The 18,913-nt window shown below is 42.9% G+C and overlaps 1 protein-coding gene across 4 annotated transcripts in view; it reads left to right on the forward strand.

The window, feature by feature from the left end:
- The window catches only part of EEFSEC (eukaryotic elongation factor, selenocysteine-tRNA specific), a 187,085-nt gene extending 169,595 nt beyond the window's left edge, over nucleotides 1-17,490 (forward strand). For 2 of the 4 annotated variants that reach the window (XM_045025148.1, XM_045025146.1), the window contains exon 7: nucleotides 13,501-17,487. In XM_045025148.1, coding sequence (XP_044881083.1) covers nucleotides 13,501-13,685 — 185 coding nt within the window. In that variant the 3' untranslated portion in view covers nucleotides 13,686-17,487. Of the gene's footprint in view, nucleotides 1-13,500 lie in introns of all 4 variants that reach the window. The other 2 variants (XM_045025147.1, XR_006581210.1) reach the window with 2 other exon arrangements.
- The last annotated feature ends 1,423 nt before the right edge of the window (nucleotides 17,491-18,913 follow it).

Here is an 18,913-nt window from a genome sequence, read left to right on the forward strand (position 1 = left end):
CAGATTTCCTGTTATACTGCTGCTCATCCTAGTGCAGACCAGAGGTATTGATTTCTTTATGGTATTGGGGTTGACCTTATGTCAACTGAGGCATCTGTTGGCCCATACCAGTGTGTGCTTTAGCTTCAAAACATGCACATAGGAGATAAAGATGGTCCCAACTCAGTGCAACCAAGGATTTAGAATTATGAACTCGCACAGATAAAGTCTCCATGCACTGGAATGGAATTATACTGTATCCCTTAATCAGCATGGAAATTTGAGTTACGCTCTTCAGAACACGGGAGGCAACTGCTTCCCTACAGGTATGAGAGTTTAAACATTAAAGACCCTACTATAGTGAAACCTATGCAAGAGTCCTTCATTATTGAGTAAACCTCCTGTTTTAAGAGACTGTCCCAAATATCCCTGACCATACTGAATTCAGTTTGCCTACACACTCATTAGAGAGTAGATTTTAGTTTATGCAAGAGAGGCTCTTAGATATGGTTTGAGATCCAGTGGCAAAGATGTGCCTGGTCCCAGGGCTAGGAATAGTAGTGGGAGTTAAGGGACAAGAATGAGGGACGTTGACAGAGCTGTGTGTGCAGCATAGAACTGGAGGAGTGTTGCCAGTCAGGATTGATGTGTATTAGCAGAACTGGAATTGAGTGATAAACTTGTCCTCCTGCCTAAACTGTGCTTGGTGTTCTGGCCAGAAATTGCTCTTCCTTGTATTCATAAGAACAGTTCAACCAGAAAGAATGTTTTCTGGCTCTTGTTCACTTTTCATTTTCTTGAACGAAGACAAGTAATGGGACTGTGACAATATAGGAGGCAGAACTTGTGCAGGGGGTGGGAATGAGGCGGAGGGGAGACTTTTAGCTCCACGGTCCTTAAGTAGCATGGATTTTCAAGTTTCAAAACCAGTTCCAGCACCAGAGCCATCACAAGAGTGCACAAAATCTGTTAAATTGCAGAAAGACTGTGCTGGATAGTTAAGCAAACAGCAAAGTTCAAGTTGTGGCTCACTGTCATTGTTTTACTATCAATATTTATCTTGCTAATTAAATCCTTTTGGCTAGAGAGATGAGACAGCAATGATCTTTGATTAAAGGAAACCAACGCAAGGTCGACCTTACTTTAGCAGGAGTGCTCTGATCACCAAGCAGGCCCATGGAGAGTGGGAACAAATGCACATCAGCGGTTGAAATAATAGTGACCAATTGCTTCTGAAAAATAATTTTTTTAAAATACTATGTTCCCAGGCTGGCTGTTTTTAATAACTTGGGATGTTTCCCAGTATGATCGTGAAGCTAGAGCTGGTCAACCAATAATTTCTCTACCGTCAAACTCTAGCAAAAGTCCCTGTAAACATCATGCTGCAGCTTCACCCTTCACATTAATAGTATTGTCCTCGTTATTTTATTTTATTCCAGTAATGCTCAACATGTGCAAACACTCAAGACGAATGGCTCTTGCTCTGAGGAGCTTACAGTACAAGAATAGACAAGTAAACAGTGCATGCTCAATGGGCCAGATATAAAACATCATAAACTCTCCTCTTTGCCTCTCCATGTTCCCAAAAGCTAACCTGGCCTACTTCTGGAACAAGAGGATCCAAGCTGTATCCCACTGTCAACAAATAGGCACACTGTGCAGCACACGGACAGTTGTGGAGTATGAGATGGCCATGGAATTTTTAGTGTATAAAAAACATGGCCCTGTTTTGTACTCTGAAAGTGTGTGCTAACCTGTCTGACTAACTGTCCGAGAAATATAGAAGAGCTCTGACTTGTTGCTTCAGACCGGGGGTCTGAGTTTGGGCTGGAGAAGATGCTGAGTGGGCGCTGAGGATAAGGCTGCCCTTTGGAATATGTTTTGGCAGCCACGGATGGCCTTGTAGAGAGCGTTTAGATTGTCTCACTGGCAGTGGATAACGTGGCTTGTTCAAGTGGTTTATGTAGAGTTTAAGGAGCAAAATTACAATGCACAATGGAGCAGATAGATGGAAAAACCTGTCCCATCTCAGTGCTTCGGGCAGCAGAGACTCCACATGCTTACACGGGTCACCAGAATGTAAACATCCTTCTAGACAAATCAAATTTTGATGCTGGATCTTGTCATTTATATTGTATTTTGATGATCGGCATCATGATGATGCTACACTGATTTTGGAAGTTTGAGTTGCACACATCGATCCTCCGGCAGATTCAGCTTGCTGACTATGGGGTGGACCAGTAAACCTCTGGATGGAGTGGCACACTGAATGCACACTTGATACATTCTGCTTGATCTAGGTGGTAAATTAAGGACTCTTTTAGGGCGGGGGGAAAGGGCAGCCAGAAATCATGGAGGTGTTAGTAAATACTGTAAATGTTTCTGGTCTGGGGCTTGCAGTACTAGGGCCTGAGTTCCATTTAGCAGTATGAATCAAAATGCTGACTTTATGCAGAGGGGACGCTGAGCTAATTAAAGAAATAGTCCTCCTGTGTTCAATTGAGCCCGTAAAACTCTTCTTGACCTTGAGAAGACCCACAGCAAGCTGTGGGAACCTTCAAATTGTCCCCTCTGAACTTTTTTGTTTTGTCATTTAAATATAGTAACTGCTTTTTAATTAAAAAAGAAAAATTAGATGGCATTTCAAATTGTGTCCATAGTGCCTTAGGGACCTATTACAGTACAAATTACCCTATATTATTTAGTGAGGCCTTGTTACCACTGCGTGAACCAAGAGTTACCTCTGTAAGAGTGTAGGACAAGAAGGGCCCTTCTTTGAAAGTCTGGTTCTGAACATGAAAGTGACGCCAGCAATTGGAAGCAATTTGTGGAATTGTTTGATTATATTAATTATGGCACCAGCAAACAGTGCTTGGGAAACAGTTTTGTTTTCTTGAATTCTTTCTTGATTGCTAGCAGTGAAAGCCAAGATACAGAATGTGCCTTTAAGGACCGCCGGAGGGTGCAGTTCAAGCCATTGTGCAGAATTGGCACCGTGCATGAAAGGGTTGTGTCCAGCTTTATGTGAGAGTTTTCCAAATACAGCTTTGGCCTGAACTTCACCTAGGTCATTCTCCAGAATTAAAACAGCTTCTTTCTTCCTCATCAAGAAAGAGCAGCTCTTTCCTAATAATCAGAAGACCATAATGAAATCCACTTGGTAATTCCAGTTCCAGTATAACAATTCTTATAATAATGCCTTTCATTCCAGACGCCTGCACACAAGCTCTCAGTTCACTCACCACTGAAATGCAGCATGCTCAGGGGTGGAACACAGCAGCTGTTCAGCAGTGCATGGCAAAACTGTACAGTAGTTGGGGACATGTAGTGATACTGTATCCAGTTGGAACTTCAGGAGTAATTTAGCTGCTGCAGGCAGAATATAATTACCCAAATCATGATTTGGTGAGGACATTGGGGCAGCCTAGTCTTCTGAAAAGTGCTGTGAGATTTTTCATCACCGCAGACAGTTAGTACCTTGGTTTTATGTTTCCAAAAGACAGGTCCTGCCTAGCAGCATGTAGACCCTAGTACTGTACTGTGGCATTCATTCAATACTGATTCAGAGGGAAGATTGCCACTCACTAAATTACCAGGATGCCTTTCTGCAGCTCCTGTGCTTTCCTTGGTGGTCTCCCATCCAAGGGCTTTTCTTGCCCTATCTTGTTTAGTTTGTGAGATCTGTGGGGCCACAGCACCAGGTGATATTGGAGATTTGCAGATGCCAGCAACAAATCAAGGATAGGCTCTAACACTGATAAATGCACCTACACCAGAATAAGTAATACCCATATTCCAGTAACAGCTAGTAATGGTGCAGATGCACTAGTATTAAGCCATTAGTGTAGACAGGGCTCTGGCTTAGAGCAGACTTCCATGACATGGTGGTAAAAACACCTGGGGCATATCTACAGTACTACTTGCACAGCTGCTATTACTTGTGCAGTTGCAGCATTAGTAGTAGTTCCTATAGAAAAATCAGTTACCACATTAAAGTAGACTGTTCTAATGTGTGCAGGTATTTGATTAGATTTAAAATTCCCATGAAACAGAAATGTAAACGTTTGCCCTTGTCTCTTTGGTTCAAATTTCACACTCTTCAACCCCACCCAGCTGTAGAGCCTGCTGGCTGTCCACCCGGTTGCATGTCAATCCAGAGGCAGCTCTGTTCCAGTAATGCAGAGATTACTGATACTGAAGTATTTATGGGACCCCAATAACTGTAATTGGTAGTATGCAGTATATAAAGCATGTTGGGATCTTTAAGCATGAAAGGAACTATTGAAATTTGTGATATCAGGTCTAGGTGTCATTGTAATTGTCATTGCAGTAAAGAATTGGAACTGTTACTTAATATAAGGGGCACCCAGGCCTATTTCAGGGAGGGGGGTTTGAAGTTCAGCTGTACATTTTCCTCTCTTTTGGCTGGGTTAGAGGGCACGCCCCATATGTATATCATTCCACCTGTTCACAATATTGTGATTAGTCAGTGCCTTGGCTGTTACTTCCTTCTCTGGCTAGGCACATAGGAGTTACTCCATTTTTTTACTACTTTCCCCCAAAATATGTAGCATTCAGCCGTTTACAGTTTTCCAGTCACTCAGCATTTCATTAGTCTTCTAAGGGAGACGAGCCATTCCTGGAGGTAAAGGAGACCTCTGAGATTGGAGTAGGAATGAGGAGGCAGAGGAAACCTGAAAAGGAAAGAGGGAAAGCTGGAGCAGGGAATGGGGTAGAGAGAAATGTCTAGGTGGAAAGAGAACAGAAAGCAGAGGAGAGCTGGAGCGGGAAGGGGTTCTCAACCTTTTTTCATTTGAAGACCCATAAAAATGTTGAATGGCGGAGCGGACCCTTTGGAAGTCTTAGACCACAGGTTGAGAACCACCGGGTTAGACTTCAGGAGAAATAGCCAAGTCCACCTTAGCAGACCTTTTCAGGGTCAGAAAAAATGGTGAGGAGCAGAAGACAGCGAAACAAAAGAAGGAATGGAGCAATGAATGGGCTAAAGGATCATTTGAAGCTGTGGACTGGGATCCACAAGAACAAGAAGGAGCAAGGCTTCTTCTTCGAGTGCTTGCTCATCTCCATTCCATATTAGGTGTGTGTGCTCACCACGTGCACCGGTGCGGGAAGTTTTTCCCTTAGTGGTATCTGTAGGGGGCCGGCTCTGGCCCCCCACCCTCAGTTCCTTCTTGCAGCCAGTGACGGTGCTGGAACATCTGCTGCTTCAGCTAGCCTTTTTTCGCTTTGTTCAGTATTTTGAACTTTTCTTGTAAAACAGTTGTACGTAGTTAACAGTTTCCCTTAGTGTGTTAGTGTTTTTACTTGGTTGGCCCCGAACGGGACTTAGTCTAGGGATGGGGCATGCCCTGGTCCCCAGGCTTTAAGCCATGCGATCGCTGCAAGAAATCAATGCCCATTAGCAATCTGCATAATAGTTGTTTAAGGTGTCTCTGCAAGTCGCATATAAGTGACAAGTGCCGTATGCAAGTCATTCAAACCTCGGACTAAGAAGGAGAGGGACTTTCATCTCAAGGCACTCCTAGTGGAGTCAGCGCTAACTCTGGCACCGGAGCAGTCAAGGTCTGAATCTGCCCCGTGCACCGCAGCATCAATATGCAACACCCCACTGTCAACGGACCGGTGCCGATCCCCTTCCCTGGCACCTGCCAGGCGGCTAAAGAAGACTGGGAGAGGAAGATCTCCTACATCCCGCAAGGGGAAGGAGAGGGCAGGAGGGGAGCCAAGGCCTGAGGAGGACAGCTCGATACCTCCTTCCAGAAGTCGGGAACGAGCTCAGGTCAAGTGGTCCAGCCCACCCCGACCCATGCCTGCCACACAGACAGTAACTGGGGCCTTTGCCAACTAGAGGTCCCGTCAACACCTGAGGCCCTGCAGCCAGTGCAGGATATCCTGGCGCTACCAGTGTCACCCACACTGGCTACGGCGGTACCCCGGTCTAGGGGTAAATGCACCTTGAGTCCTTTAAATAGGTCCCCGTCTCAGCGGCATTGCTCCCCATTGTGGGGGACGTCCCACCAGCACTCACCCGCAGGGAGCCACCAGGCTTTGAAAGCAGAGAGGCAGGCTTGGTGAAGCCCTCGCTGGTCTCCGGACTCAGGGCACCACCCGCAGGACTCGAGGCATGCCTCGCCGGTGACCTGGCACAGGCCTGCAGAGGTCCACCCTTCCCAACATTAACAGCACTGGGACCTGCCCAGTGCTTCACCCATAGCTCGTCACCCGTCGCGAGCCCGGGACAGTCTGTCTCAGGAGTGGAGTCATCAGTCCACAGCTCCTCTGTACGCCTTGCCATGTCATGGATCCCCAAGATTGGAGAGAGAGTCTTCCTGGCGACCGACCCACTCCAGATCCCGGTACCAATCAAGCAGCGTGAGGCGTGGATCATTTTAATGCTGTCGCCGAACACTGCTGGTTTCCGAGGACCTGCAGAAGGGACTCATCCCGAGTGGAGAGCTCCCTGTCCAGGTGCAGCAATCGGCACTGCAGCGACCAGGATAGCTGATCTACTCGCTCGTGGTCACCTGAGAGCAACCACTTGGGCTCAAGTTCCGGCATTGGACAGGAGTCATTGCCGGTGGGCCAAAACCCAGCACCGGCAGTACCCTTGGTGTCGGCAGTATCGCCATCTAACCCATGGCCCCAGGGTACCCATGGAGGGGTACCCATGGAGTTTTACTCAGCCTGGTACCCCCATGGAGTTTTACTCAGGCTTCTCAAGGGCTCAGGTCGGTTGTGAGGGCCTCAGACAAGCCATCAGCCTCAGTATCCCCCGTGCCCCCAGAGCAACCTACCTGGCCAAGTGGACGAGGTTCTCCCACTGGGCGTCTGAGCGTAGCATCCCTCTGTCACACTCCACCTTACAATCTATCTTAGATTACCTGCTTCATCTTAAGAACCAGGGGCTGGCCCTCTCTCCCATCAGGGTGCACCTTGCGGCCATCTCCGCTTTCCACCCGCCGATCCAAGATCAGACAGTTTTTTCGCATGACATGTCGAGCAGATTCCTGAGAGGCCTTGAGAGGCTTTTCCTGCCAGTCTGGGCTCCTGTCCCACAATGGGACCTTAACTTGGTTCTTTCTAGGCTCACGGGCCTGTCCTTTGAGCCTATGGGCTCCTGCTCCCTTTCCCACTTGTCATGGAAGGTCGCTTTCCTTGTGGCGATCACATCAGCGAGACGAGTGTAGGAGATTAAAGCCCTGACATCGGAGCCACCGTATATGGTGTTCTACAAGGACAAAGTTCAACTGCGACCCCCTCTGGCCTTTCTGCTGAAAGTGGTGTCTTCCTTCCATGTCAATCAGGACATCTTCCTCCTGGTGTTTCGTCCCAAGCTGCACACTATTCGCGAGGAAAGGAGGCTGCAAGCCTTGGATGTCAGACATGTCCTGGCGTTTTATCTGGAGCGTACCAAGCCCTTCCACAGGTCAACCCAGCTCTTCATCATGACAGCGGACAGGATGAAGGGCCTTCTGGTGTCCTCACAGAGGATTTCCAACTGGATCATCTCCTGAATCCGGACCTGTTACAAGCTGCCACAGGTCCCACCACTGCCGAACGTGAGGGCCCATTCGACTAGAGCCCAGGCGTCATTGGCAGCCTTCCTGGAGCACATTCCCATCCAGGATATTTGCAGAGCTGTGATATAGTCTTCGGTTCACATGTTCACAGCGCATTATGCCATCACTCAGGAGGCCAGAGATGATGCTTGGTTTGGCAGAGCTGTGTTGCAATCTACACATCCATGAACTCCTACTTGTCTCGGTTGGTACTGCTTGGGAGTCACCTAATATGGAATGGACATGAGCAAGCACTCGAATTTGTGTTTTTTGAGATGTGTTGTTCATGTTCATTCCATGACCCACCCTCTTTCCCCGCTGTCGGAGTTTCTGGAAGAAGGAACTGAGGGTGGAGGGAGCCAGCGGTGCCCCATATACCATGGCATGTGCGTGCCACTTGAGGGCGCCAGAGCCAGTCCCTTACGGATACCACTGAGGGGAAAACTTCCAGCACCAGTGCATGTGGCGAGAACACACACCTAATATGGAATGGATATGAGCAACACATCTCGAACAACACCAGTTATGGAACAAGTAACTGTCTTTTACACATAGTAGGTTAAAAAATATACAGCAGTGGGGAGAGGAGATAGAGGAGTGAATACAGTCAAGTGGAAGTGAAGGAATTGATTTGAGTTAGGCAGTGGGTCAAGCTGGAGAGAGGATCTGATGAGGCAGGGGGAGGATCACTTGCATGGAGGAATTGGCATTCATTCCTCACGTATCTTCTAAGCATGTGAGTTCTGGAAGGAGTTTACCACCTGTTTGACCCGTATTAGCCAGCACCTAAATCATAAATGAACATATGAAGAATCGTTCATGAACTCTTGTATGCAGCAGAGGATTACTTTTGCTTTGTTTTTACTTAATGATATTTCTATGTGAACTCAAAGAAGAGGGGAAATCTGAAGGATTTCTGTTTTTCCAGCACCTCTTAATTGGTCCTCTTGCAGAGCAGTATTGGGGGAAATGCTCATCTGCTATCCTGGCTACTGACTAGGAGCAGTGAAGTCATCTCTTCCTTATAGGCCTGATCCAAAGACCATGGAAGATAATGAGAAAAGGTCTATTGATGTGACTGGGCTTTGGATCAGACCCTATTAGAGGGATCAGGTAGGTATGAAGAAGAAAATGATCATGCCATGATGAAGCATCAGGGGAACCTTAAAACTCCATTTGGCACAGCCTTTGAATTATTGCCAGAGCTGACTGGGTAGATACTTAGTATCAGGTATTTGATAGGAGAAGAGGAAGAAGAAATACAAGCCCAGAATTTCTTTGCATGTTATCGGGGTACCAGATTGTTGTGATTGCATATTTTCTGTAATTAGACAAGAATTGCCTGTGCAATTGTGAAAATCTGGGTTATAATAATGTTTTATAAACTAAAACTAATGTAACACAAATTAGGGCAAAACCTATTTTATTGTTGAAAATATAAAATTGTTCCAAAAAATCATTATCTTTCTGCTGTATGAAGCCATTCTGAGGCTTTGAAATTAATTTTCCTGGTGGGATTTTTTTTTTCATTTGCATGCAAAGTTTGCATTTTCTGGAATTGTGAAATATACAATCTGGGATGAATCCTTTAGTCCTCGCTAAAATAGAAGAATCCTATAGTTAGTTTGAGAGTCCTGACATGGTATTTACCACAGAGTAATAACAGGAGCTATTGTATATTCACATTTCCTTCTCTAACCTAGGTTAGTCTACAGTATAAATACATTTTAAATAAGGTCTGGCTGGGAGAGTTATGTTATATACTTAGTGGTGAAAGCAGGTTGATGGGTGGGAATGAATTTGCTAAGCTTTCAGCTATCTACTATGCCTCTGAGGACTGCCCATTAATAATATTAATATGTAGGTATTTCCCAGCAATATGGGCAAGGTGCGTGTTAGAACTTTGAAGCTAAAGTCTTTTTTAACACACAGACCTTTTAAATTTAATCCATTAGCAACTTGGCAAAATAAAGTAATTGTCCAACAGAGGAAGGAAAAAAATCTATTAACATTTGCTACAAATCCTAGTACAGGCAGCACTTAATTAATGGAACAGATTTCTCACTATGTATTCAAGCTAACATAGTCATTGTTCAGGAGAGATTAGACCTCTAATGTAAGTAAGTTAAACTAGAGTTTCATCTAAAAATATCTGTCATTTCAGCTATTAAAGGGCTGATGTCTTCTTCGGTGACAGATATATTTCCCTTCATTTCCTGGGTTTTGTGAAATGTAAAGTATGCATTGTGTGTAACGCGAGAAATCCACGGAGGTAGATGAAGCCTAGATTGTGCCTCTCTGCCTGTCTCTCTCTGCTTGCTCCTTTGTGCTGCTCTGTATCATAGAGCCTCTTCAGCCATAGACCTCCTGGCACCAGAGTGAAAAAAACAGCAACTGCTATTTGTCAGGGTATGATGCCAGCCACCTAATCTGTTTGCAAAATGAGGGCCATGGGATCTGATTAAGTAATTTAGATACCTTGCAAGTTTAATAATACCTGAGTTGCATTTGGCTGGCAGCCCATGATTTCACTTGTAGGAACAGCCACATTCTTCCATCTCTCCTGCTAACTCTTCTTGCACATAATGCCTTGTTTGAATCTGAATGGGTGTGGAGCCTGCAGACGAGGTAAAGTTTGGCCTCTCTTTCGGTTTAAATTTTTTTGGATGGATTGGAGAGGAGGTTGCTTTAAACAAACAAACAAAAAAGCCTCCTCCTTCCCCCTCCCTCCCCCCCGCAGTTCTTTACACTTTGTGTGGCTCCATTTTCATTTTTTTCATCATTTTTACTTAAAATCAAAATGTTCAAATGTGGGTGTTTAAATTTAGGCAATGGCCTCTATGAGTGGCCTGACTTTCAAAGGCGCTGAGTACCCCAGGCTCTCAGTGGCTTCTGTGGGAGTTATGGATGCTCTGCTCATTTGGAACTGTGATTGTACTGCACCTCTGGAACTCAAGCCAGTTACCTATTCCTGTTGTCAAGAGGAAGGGTTCCTGAGTATGGAATTAGGTAGCTAGCTTCTGACACTCAAGATAGAAAATGTCGGCCACTGTTGTCAAGTTTTAACCCCCCAAATTAGATTTTTTTTTAATTAAAATGTGTCTTGCACAACCTAGTAATATGACTTGAAATATTTCATGGTCTTTTGTTGTTAATGAAAATGGACCTTTCTGAGACAATTTGGATTTAAACATCTTCCTAATAGCTGCAGTGTTCCAGCAGCAGCAGCAACATAATACTAGTGATGAGACCAAGAAAGGGAAACTGACTAGTAACCGAAGTGAAACTAAACCGCATATCTTCCTTGTTTAAACTGGGTGAAGTCTGAAAAGTAATCAGTCTCCCTGGAGAAGTACAGGAAGCCCTGTAAGTTAGGGACATTTGCAATGAGATCGGTCAAAAGAGTGGAAATGTACAATAGGGAACAAATCCTGCACAGGCAGGGACCTACACTGGATCAGCTAATAGATTTTTCCATTTCTATTATTATTACTGTTGTTTCCAGCATTCAAAATGTGCTAGATACTTTCCAAATGTAAAAAAGGTACTTTCTATTAAATGATTAAATTCTTTCATTTTTAACGATGAAAGGTGGTCGTAATGCAAGTAAGAACTTTGTAAAATAGGTTTTATGTGGACAGCACTTGGGTTTGGGTTTTATAAAAATCAGCAACAACAAAAAAGTGTATGGTGTAGTGGAGGCATATAGTATGTGTTTGAGGTCAGGTTTTACTGTATTAACTTACTTGATTAATTGTATCTCCCACATGCAAGGATAATTATCATCAAACTTCTCAGCCACTGGGGAGAAACTAACCTAGTCACTTTTACATGAAATAAATGTTGCTTTTTATATCCCAATATCTGAAGATAAAAGAAGAAAACTTTTTACTGGTCATTCATATACATTTCAGGAGGTCTTGTAAAATGTATGCAAAGTTAATGCTGCCTGACATTTGACTTCCCCAACCCTAGGCCATGTATTTTTTAAATTATGTACCTATATAATGTGTTCCTTTTCTCCCATACTACCACGTCCCTTTGTGTTTGGAGAGAGCACCTGATTGTCCTCACTTCCCCACAACATGGAGCATTTGAGTGGTCTGCATGTCAGAGCGCTGTGTATCAAGGATTTGACAGTGTTTTCAGAACCCTCCTTACAGGAATTGAAGGGATAGTTGACAGTGTAATGCAGGGGTAGGCAATCTATGGCACACATGCTGATTTTCAGCGGCACTCACACTGCCTGGGTCCTGGCCACCGGTCCGGGAGGCTCTGCATTTTAATTTAATTTTAAATGAAGCTTCTTAAACATTTTAAAAACCTTATTTACTTTACATACAACAATAGTTTAGTTATATATTATAGACTTATAGAAAGAGACCTTCTAAAAACATTAAAATGTATGACTGGCACGCGAAACCTTAAATCAGAGTGAATAAATGAAGACTCGGCACAGCACATCTGAAAGGTTGCCGACCCCTGGTGTAATGGTTTTGCTGCAGCACCTGCTTATTTCCTATTCTCTTGCTGTTGAGATTCCTTCCCCCCTCACACACACACACTTTTGCAGCACATCATGAATGCCTCTTGGAGCAATTTACTATCTGACATAGCAAGAAGAGAAGGTGGCTCTGGTGCTGAGTCCCTACAATCAGCTTTAATACCCACTAGATGTGTGTGTGTGTAATGGAGCAAATCACATGTGCTTGTAGACCTCCTGTCTCCAGTAAATCATAAGCATCTCAATCTTTTTGTCAAGCCATGATACAAGACTCCATCTCTGAATTTCAGAATGAGGTGGGAGAAGCTGATTAAGTGTTTGAGATAAGGTTACGTGACACCGAGGTTAAATACACCTGAACTGAATCTGGCCAAATGCCTGAGAGCTACATTTTGGAGTACGCAGATATGTGGCATTGAATATGCTTCTCAGAGGTTCCCTGTCATCTGCTTTAAGAAAGAAAAGGCTTCAAGAGCAGTCTCCAAGGAGCAGTATCTCCCCTGTTTTGCAGCATTTATTTGGACTTGGCTACCTTGTATCTCTTATCTGAAATGTCACCAATGTGACCCATTAAAATAACATAAAAATGGTAAATAAAACCCCTGCTCTTTAGGTAGCAAAAGGCAGATATTCCTGTTTGAACACAGAAGATTTAAATCCTTTTCGAGCATAGTATTTAAACTTCCGGTCGTGCTCCCCCAAATTCTGATCCTCTTAAGGATTGGCCATGTAAAAAAAAATTGTAACCGGTTAACATATATGGTGCTTTAGCCAGAAACAACACTGCTTTACTTGTGGTGTATTGAGCAGTGTACTTTTGGCCAGTCTAGTAATGGACCAAAGGTATTCAAGACCTCTGGTGCCTATGGAGCTACACTTTTCAGGATTTTAATCTTTGATTTGTCACTTATGTTCTTGTTAGATTTCTATATGAATTCTTTTGGGCAAGTTGGTTTTGCTTCTCAGAAATAGAGCAAGGTTACATGTGACTCGTATTGAGTTTTAAAAAATGCTAGGCCCCAAATCCACTCACAAGAAAGAAAAGGTTGCTGGAAAGCAACCATGCAGGATAAAGAGGGAAGTCTGTAGAGTTTTAAAGGCCTAGATCAGACAATTTGATCTGATTTGTTAAAAATCCATTACTTTTTATCCCCTCAGAACTTTGGAAGGAGATGGCTTGGGGGGTGACTGTATTAGAGCTTGCAAAGAACTTGGATCTGGGAATGAGGATGCAGGAGACTATATTGGATTGCGGGGGATAACTATTCTGAACTGCACTTTTGAAAGATTGTCATAATTTTAGTTTTAGCCAATAAATCCTTGAAATGAGGTATATTGCAATGATGAACTCACGTATTCATTGTTTTCAGATGTACACTTGTAATATTGAAATGCTGACAGGCAATTTTTTGTCATGTATGTTCTTGATTTTTTCAGACGGACTCAAGCCAGATACAAAGGTGTTTCTCACTGTCCCCTCCAAGAAGAAATCCAAGGCAGGGAAGGGAGATACAGCCAAAGAGGATGAAAGCAGCAAGGTTGACTCAGCCCAGCCTGTTACTATCAGCCTTCTCTTTAAAAGATACGTCTTTGACACACAGAAGAAAATGATTCAATCTTGAGAAGGCGGAAGAGGCCTTCTAGCTGATGTCTGAAGTGTCCTTAAAAGGCTTACACACCGAAATGAATTCAGGTGGAACGAATTTCTTATCTGAAAACCTTGGACTTTGAAAGGCTTTTTATCTCAGTAACATCCTATAAGGGCGCCTTCTACCTGGACTGAAGCTGGAAAGTCCTCCTGTCCTCATGACTACACATGGCCTCCAGAATCTGTTTGTTCTGATTTTGCTGTTTGAATTTCCCTGCTGTCCCTCTTGGCAAGTGTCACCTGCCAATTTGTACAGTTGTGTTTTACAGTTGATAGAAATGTTTTCGTGAAATGTTTTAAGTTTCTTTTAATTTAAGCATTCTGCAGCAAAATCCAAACCCAGTAGCATTTGGGAAATTTTATGAGAACCAGTAAATGAAACTAACCAGTCTATTTCACGCCCCAAGCTGAGTGAGGGGCAAAAAATACCCAATGTAAATGGTGAAAATTAAAATAGATGTTTTGGATTCTTTCAGATCTAATAATGTAAGTTGCTGTCTGAGAGACAGGTATGGAAGTTTTGTATAAATGATTTATATCTTGACAGGCTGCAGTGTTAGAACATCCTCGTAAGCAAATAATTTCAGGGTCTGTATTGTTATGTTTCCTAGTCTGGCAGTTCAGAACTGCTTTTCTACAATATTTCACACAGCTTTTGTGAGTCTGCTGGCTATTTATTTGATTCTTTAGGAAATTGGGAGGCTAAGCTATTCTGAATCATTGCTAAGAAAATATGTGCTGGAACTGCTTTAATTTTTGTAACCAAAGTGCTTGTTTTGTGAGAATGAAACAAAAAGTTGCCTGTGGAAATAGTGACTGGCTTTATTTCATTAAATTAAGATACTATATTGCAGTTATAAGGGTTTTTAAACTGAAGATCTCTAAGGCGCTTTAGAAACTATTAGCTGTTTAGAAGGCTCTCATAGGTGGTACTTCTGATTTTTTGCCCTAACCTCATAAAAGCTGGGGATAACAATTCTCCAGTGTCCCTTATTTGTTTCCTCTAGAGCATAAGCCACCCTAACACTGATACTAACAATGGTTGTACACATTCAGATGCTGCACTCTTGAGCAGGGATTGAACTAAGGATTTACAAGACCAAAACATTCACCCCGTCATTTGATCAAAAGGAGTAACGCTATTCACCGTCAGTAAGTGGTGTGGTTGCTGGGACCAGCTATGAGAATGAGATGGGGCCACATGCACCAAGCCAGTATATTTCTTTAGATCACATAGAATGCTAATCAAATAACCATAATAGATCATTTACTCTCTTGCTTCCCAAAGCATTATTGATCAGCCATCCAGTAATGGGAATAGGGGTTGTTCGTTAGTTTATGCCATTTCTGCTGGCTTGGGTGGCTTTTTTTCAGCAGAGCAAAATATTGTAGGATTTATTTATTTGGTGACAGGGATGAACTGGAATGAGCAAACAACTTAATATCCAGAGAACATTTCCTACTAAACATTCTTGAGGCAGGGCAAATTTGGTGCCTAAACTAGCTTGACATAGTGTCCCTTTAAATCAGATCAGAGGAAGTGCTTTGTGGAATAATCCCAAACAGTTTCTGCTGAGTGAGTGAGTCCCAGCCAAAGCTTTAGCACATCCTTTAAGATGATGGGGTATGCTTTCAGTGTGATCCATCAGGAATTAGGCAGACAACTCCAGTTACGGCTTAATATGACTTGTGCTGCCAGCCCTGCTGGAAAGTGTGTCCTCCTATAAGGAAAATGTGTCCTCTCTCCCATCCTCCTCTCTCATATTCCCCCCAGACAATCTTTCATAGACTATTTATTGCATTCTCTTTCTATTAAGTCATTATCAAATCCCATATTGCAGCCTTTACTCAATACTGCACTCCCATTTAGCACTTAGATACTATGGGTGTTATAGAAAACTGTTAAATAGATGACACAAAGGGAATGCCTGTGTATTATATCAGTTTAATCTAAGAATTATTGGTATAATTTTGGGAAAACTCAAAAGTGAAGTTTTGATCGCTTGCAATTACTAAAGAATTTGTAGTATGCTTAAGAAGAATGTTTTTCTTTGGGTTTTTTTGTTTTGTTTACAAGTGTAGAGATTTTGGCTCTGGTGTCCTCAACAAATACCAAACTGGGTTATTAACTGCCAATCCTAAAATACCCGTGTGAGTTTCAGTAGGACATGATAGTCTTTGTGTTTTATCCTAAACTGCTATGTACTAATGTTGCTGGCTGCTGCATTCCACAATAGAGATGGTAGCATTTTGGTGATGGGTAAGTGATTCTTGACTGTACAGTTTGTAAAGGACTTTTTGATACTTCTGGATAGAAGGCAGCCAATCAGTGCAAGGTATGTATTGTTACATAGCATTTTCTATTGAACTTTCTGAATTCCTTCTCTGTTTCCACCCAGTTCTCTTTGCATTCTTCAAGGCAGTCTGAATGGGCCAATCAGTTGTTCTGGAACTTGATCCATCTGAAAACATACAGATTAGGAATACTTACTTAGTCAATATAACCCTCTCTTTGGCTGAACAGTATTCTAGTGCTTTATAATTCTGTATTATAAACCCCTTTTGAAGAGTGTGTTGTCCTTTCACTCTGCTCATCTAGCAGAGCACAATATTTTATAGGACCAAGAGTTGGTGGTATATGCTGAGAACCGGGTTTTTTCCCTGTTGTAACTTTAAGAGGAAAACTTAAGTGTGCCCAGGAACTTTGATTATAATGTGCTATTACTGCAGATCTCTGGCTGCTGTCCTGAGGCTGTTGGATACACATTCAGAAAAGGGTGAAATGGTGGAACAAAATGATTATGGGAAAATCAAAGCATTTAAAGGCATTTGTAGGATGAACAGATGTTCAAACGTTCTTTTATTTGGTCTCCAGACATACGCCTAGACTTTGCTTTCATCCTGGTAATCAGTGCATTATGCTGTAATTTGTAAAAATGGCATTAAAATTTTTTTAACAGGGTCATATTGTGATCTACTGACTCTGTGTCATTAAGCTGTGAAGCTAATGAATGACAACTGGGAAAAGGGGTTAAATGTTGCAGAATGTACCACAGCAGTACATATTATTGGAGACAGTGTGCTATAATTAACACAAAAATCAAATACAAAATAAAGAGAGGTTTTAAGAAATTGCTGAGATTGTGATAGAGGCTGAGAAGATCCAGAAAATATTACATTCATGGGTATAGGTTTTTTCCTTCACCCCTTGCCTGTGGTGTTAATTTAGTGCAGCGAGGTGACTGCAGGAAAAAAGAAATATCCATATTGATGCGGTATGGAGACCCTTTGAACAATGTTTGTTCATTTATTAGCACTAAGCACATTACATGCACATTAGTGTAGTAACATTGAGTAATCACAGGGTGGCAGACTAAAAGTGAAAACATAGCATTACAGGAATTTGAAAGGACACCGCATTGCCCTACAATAGCCATGTTCCGCTCCAGAGATGGCTGCATTTCAGTGATGGGAGGTTAGTTCCTATATTTACATTATGTAAAGAAATGTGGGATCTTGTGAAATGAAGGATGAAAGACAGCAGAGAAACTGATTTTTATTAATAGTATTTTAAGGTATTTTTATCTCCTTTTTTGTTTGTTTTTAAATAAAAAGCCTTTCAGTTCCCTGTTAATGTTAAATGAGTTTAAGATCTGAAATCATTAAGACACAAAATTTTCAAATAAATATAAACACAATATTCTAAGCTACTGAACCTGGAAGAGAGAAAGTAGAGATTTCCACTATGGGAAAAATCTCTGTAAATATTAGTCTGTGTGGAGCCAAGACCCAGAATAAATTTTAATGCAAAATATTGGAAAATCAGCTCTTTGACTAATGGCCACATGTATTCCACTTCTGGTGTGCATATACCCCATGTGCGTGAGATTGGATTTTTTGAAAAGCTGTGTCCATTTGGGCTGCATCTGCATCCCTGGTGCCCCCATGCCATCCCACCCATGGGCACTACGGGTGGAGTGCGACTAGCCATCCTTCAGTTGTTCCCAGTGTCAGAGCTTCTTTGGGATGGTGGAACCAAGTTTCCAGTATTAAATCCTGTTCCTCCTGTGAGGCAGCTATTCTTATCTATGATGGTCACTCTAAGTACTACTTCTGGTGCAACACATATGCCAGATCAGTGCTCAATATGTTGTGCTTTTTCTTGGAGGTCACAAAAAGTGAGGGAATCCAACCTTAAAATATTCCTCTTGGAAAGCTCCATAAGTCCTCCTCTGAACCTGAGGGAAAGAAGACTACCAAACTGGATCAGACTATCTCCACAAGTGCTCCAGTACGCCGCAGGCCTGCCCCTTGCTACTAGGCTCGTTCTTTCTGAAGGAAGGTACATTCTTCAACTACCAAGTCAGGAGAAGCATGTAAGCTCACCTCTGCCCAGTCTTTGGAGAAAGGCTTAGGAGAGCATCTTTCTCAACATCACAGCAGACACAGGTCTGTTTCCTTGAGACCTGATAAATCAAAGCAGAAATCCTACCATGTATATGCTCCAACTCATGTTTCTTAACCAAGAGGCAATTCAAGGCACAGATCAAGTTCTGCTGATGCCTTGACCTTAGCTGGTCACTGAACAACCACAGAACCATCTAAGGACATTGTCCATACCTCTACCAGTACCAACACATTGGCACCGCAGCATTCACAACCTGTAGTACCGACCACTCTGAATTGATGTGCTGGAGATTCTTCTGACTCTGACCTTTTCAATACTGAAGAGATTTATCGTACCAAGTGATTTAATGATAATCCAACAACCGGCGTCACCATTGCTCTCTAATGCTAAGAAGCACCTAGCCTCAGTACTACCTGCAACTATGACCTTGGTACCAGTGGAGAATATTTCAGAGGTCCCAAGAACATATGAAAGAGTGACTTCACCTATGGAAGAAATATACACCTTTTCTTCATCTGCTTCTGACAAAGCAGGGAGCTATCACTTATCTGTTATCATGCTCCCCTCCCTGTGAGCCAAGTTGATCTGTCAGGGAATTCCAGGGACATTTCTATAAATGAAGGCATTGGGACTCTTGAGACAAACATCCTTTCTGGTTACCTCCTCCATGGCCTGCAATCCCATATCCATATAAATTGCAGTCATGGCCATTCCGGGCTCCCTGTGGCATGCAGCCCAGCAGGAAGACTTCTTCCATTGCTCCTGCCTCAGAGTCAAATCTCTCTCCTCATAAG

Source organism: Mauremys mutica, chromosome 7 (assembly GCF_020497125.1).
Source record: "Mauremys mutica isolate MM-2020 ecotype Southern chromosome 7, ASM2049712v1, whole genome shotgun sequence".
NCBI lineage: Eukaryota > Metazoa > Chordata > Testudines > Geoemydidae > Mauremys > Mauremys mutica.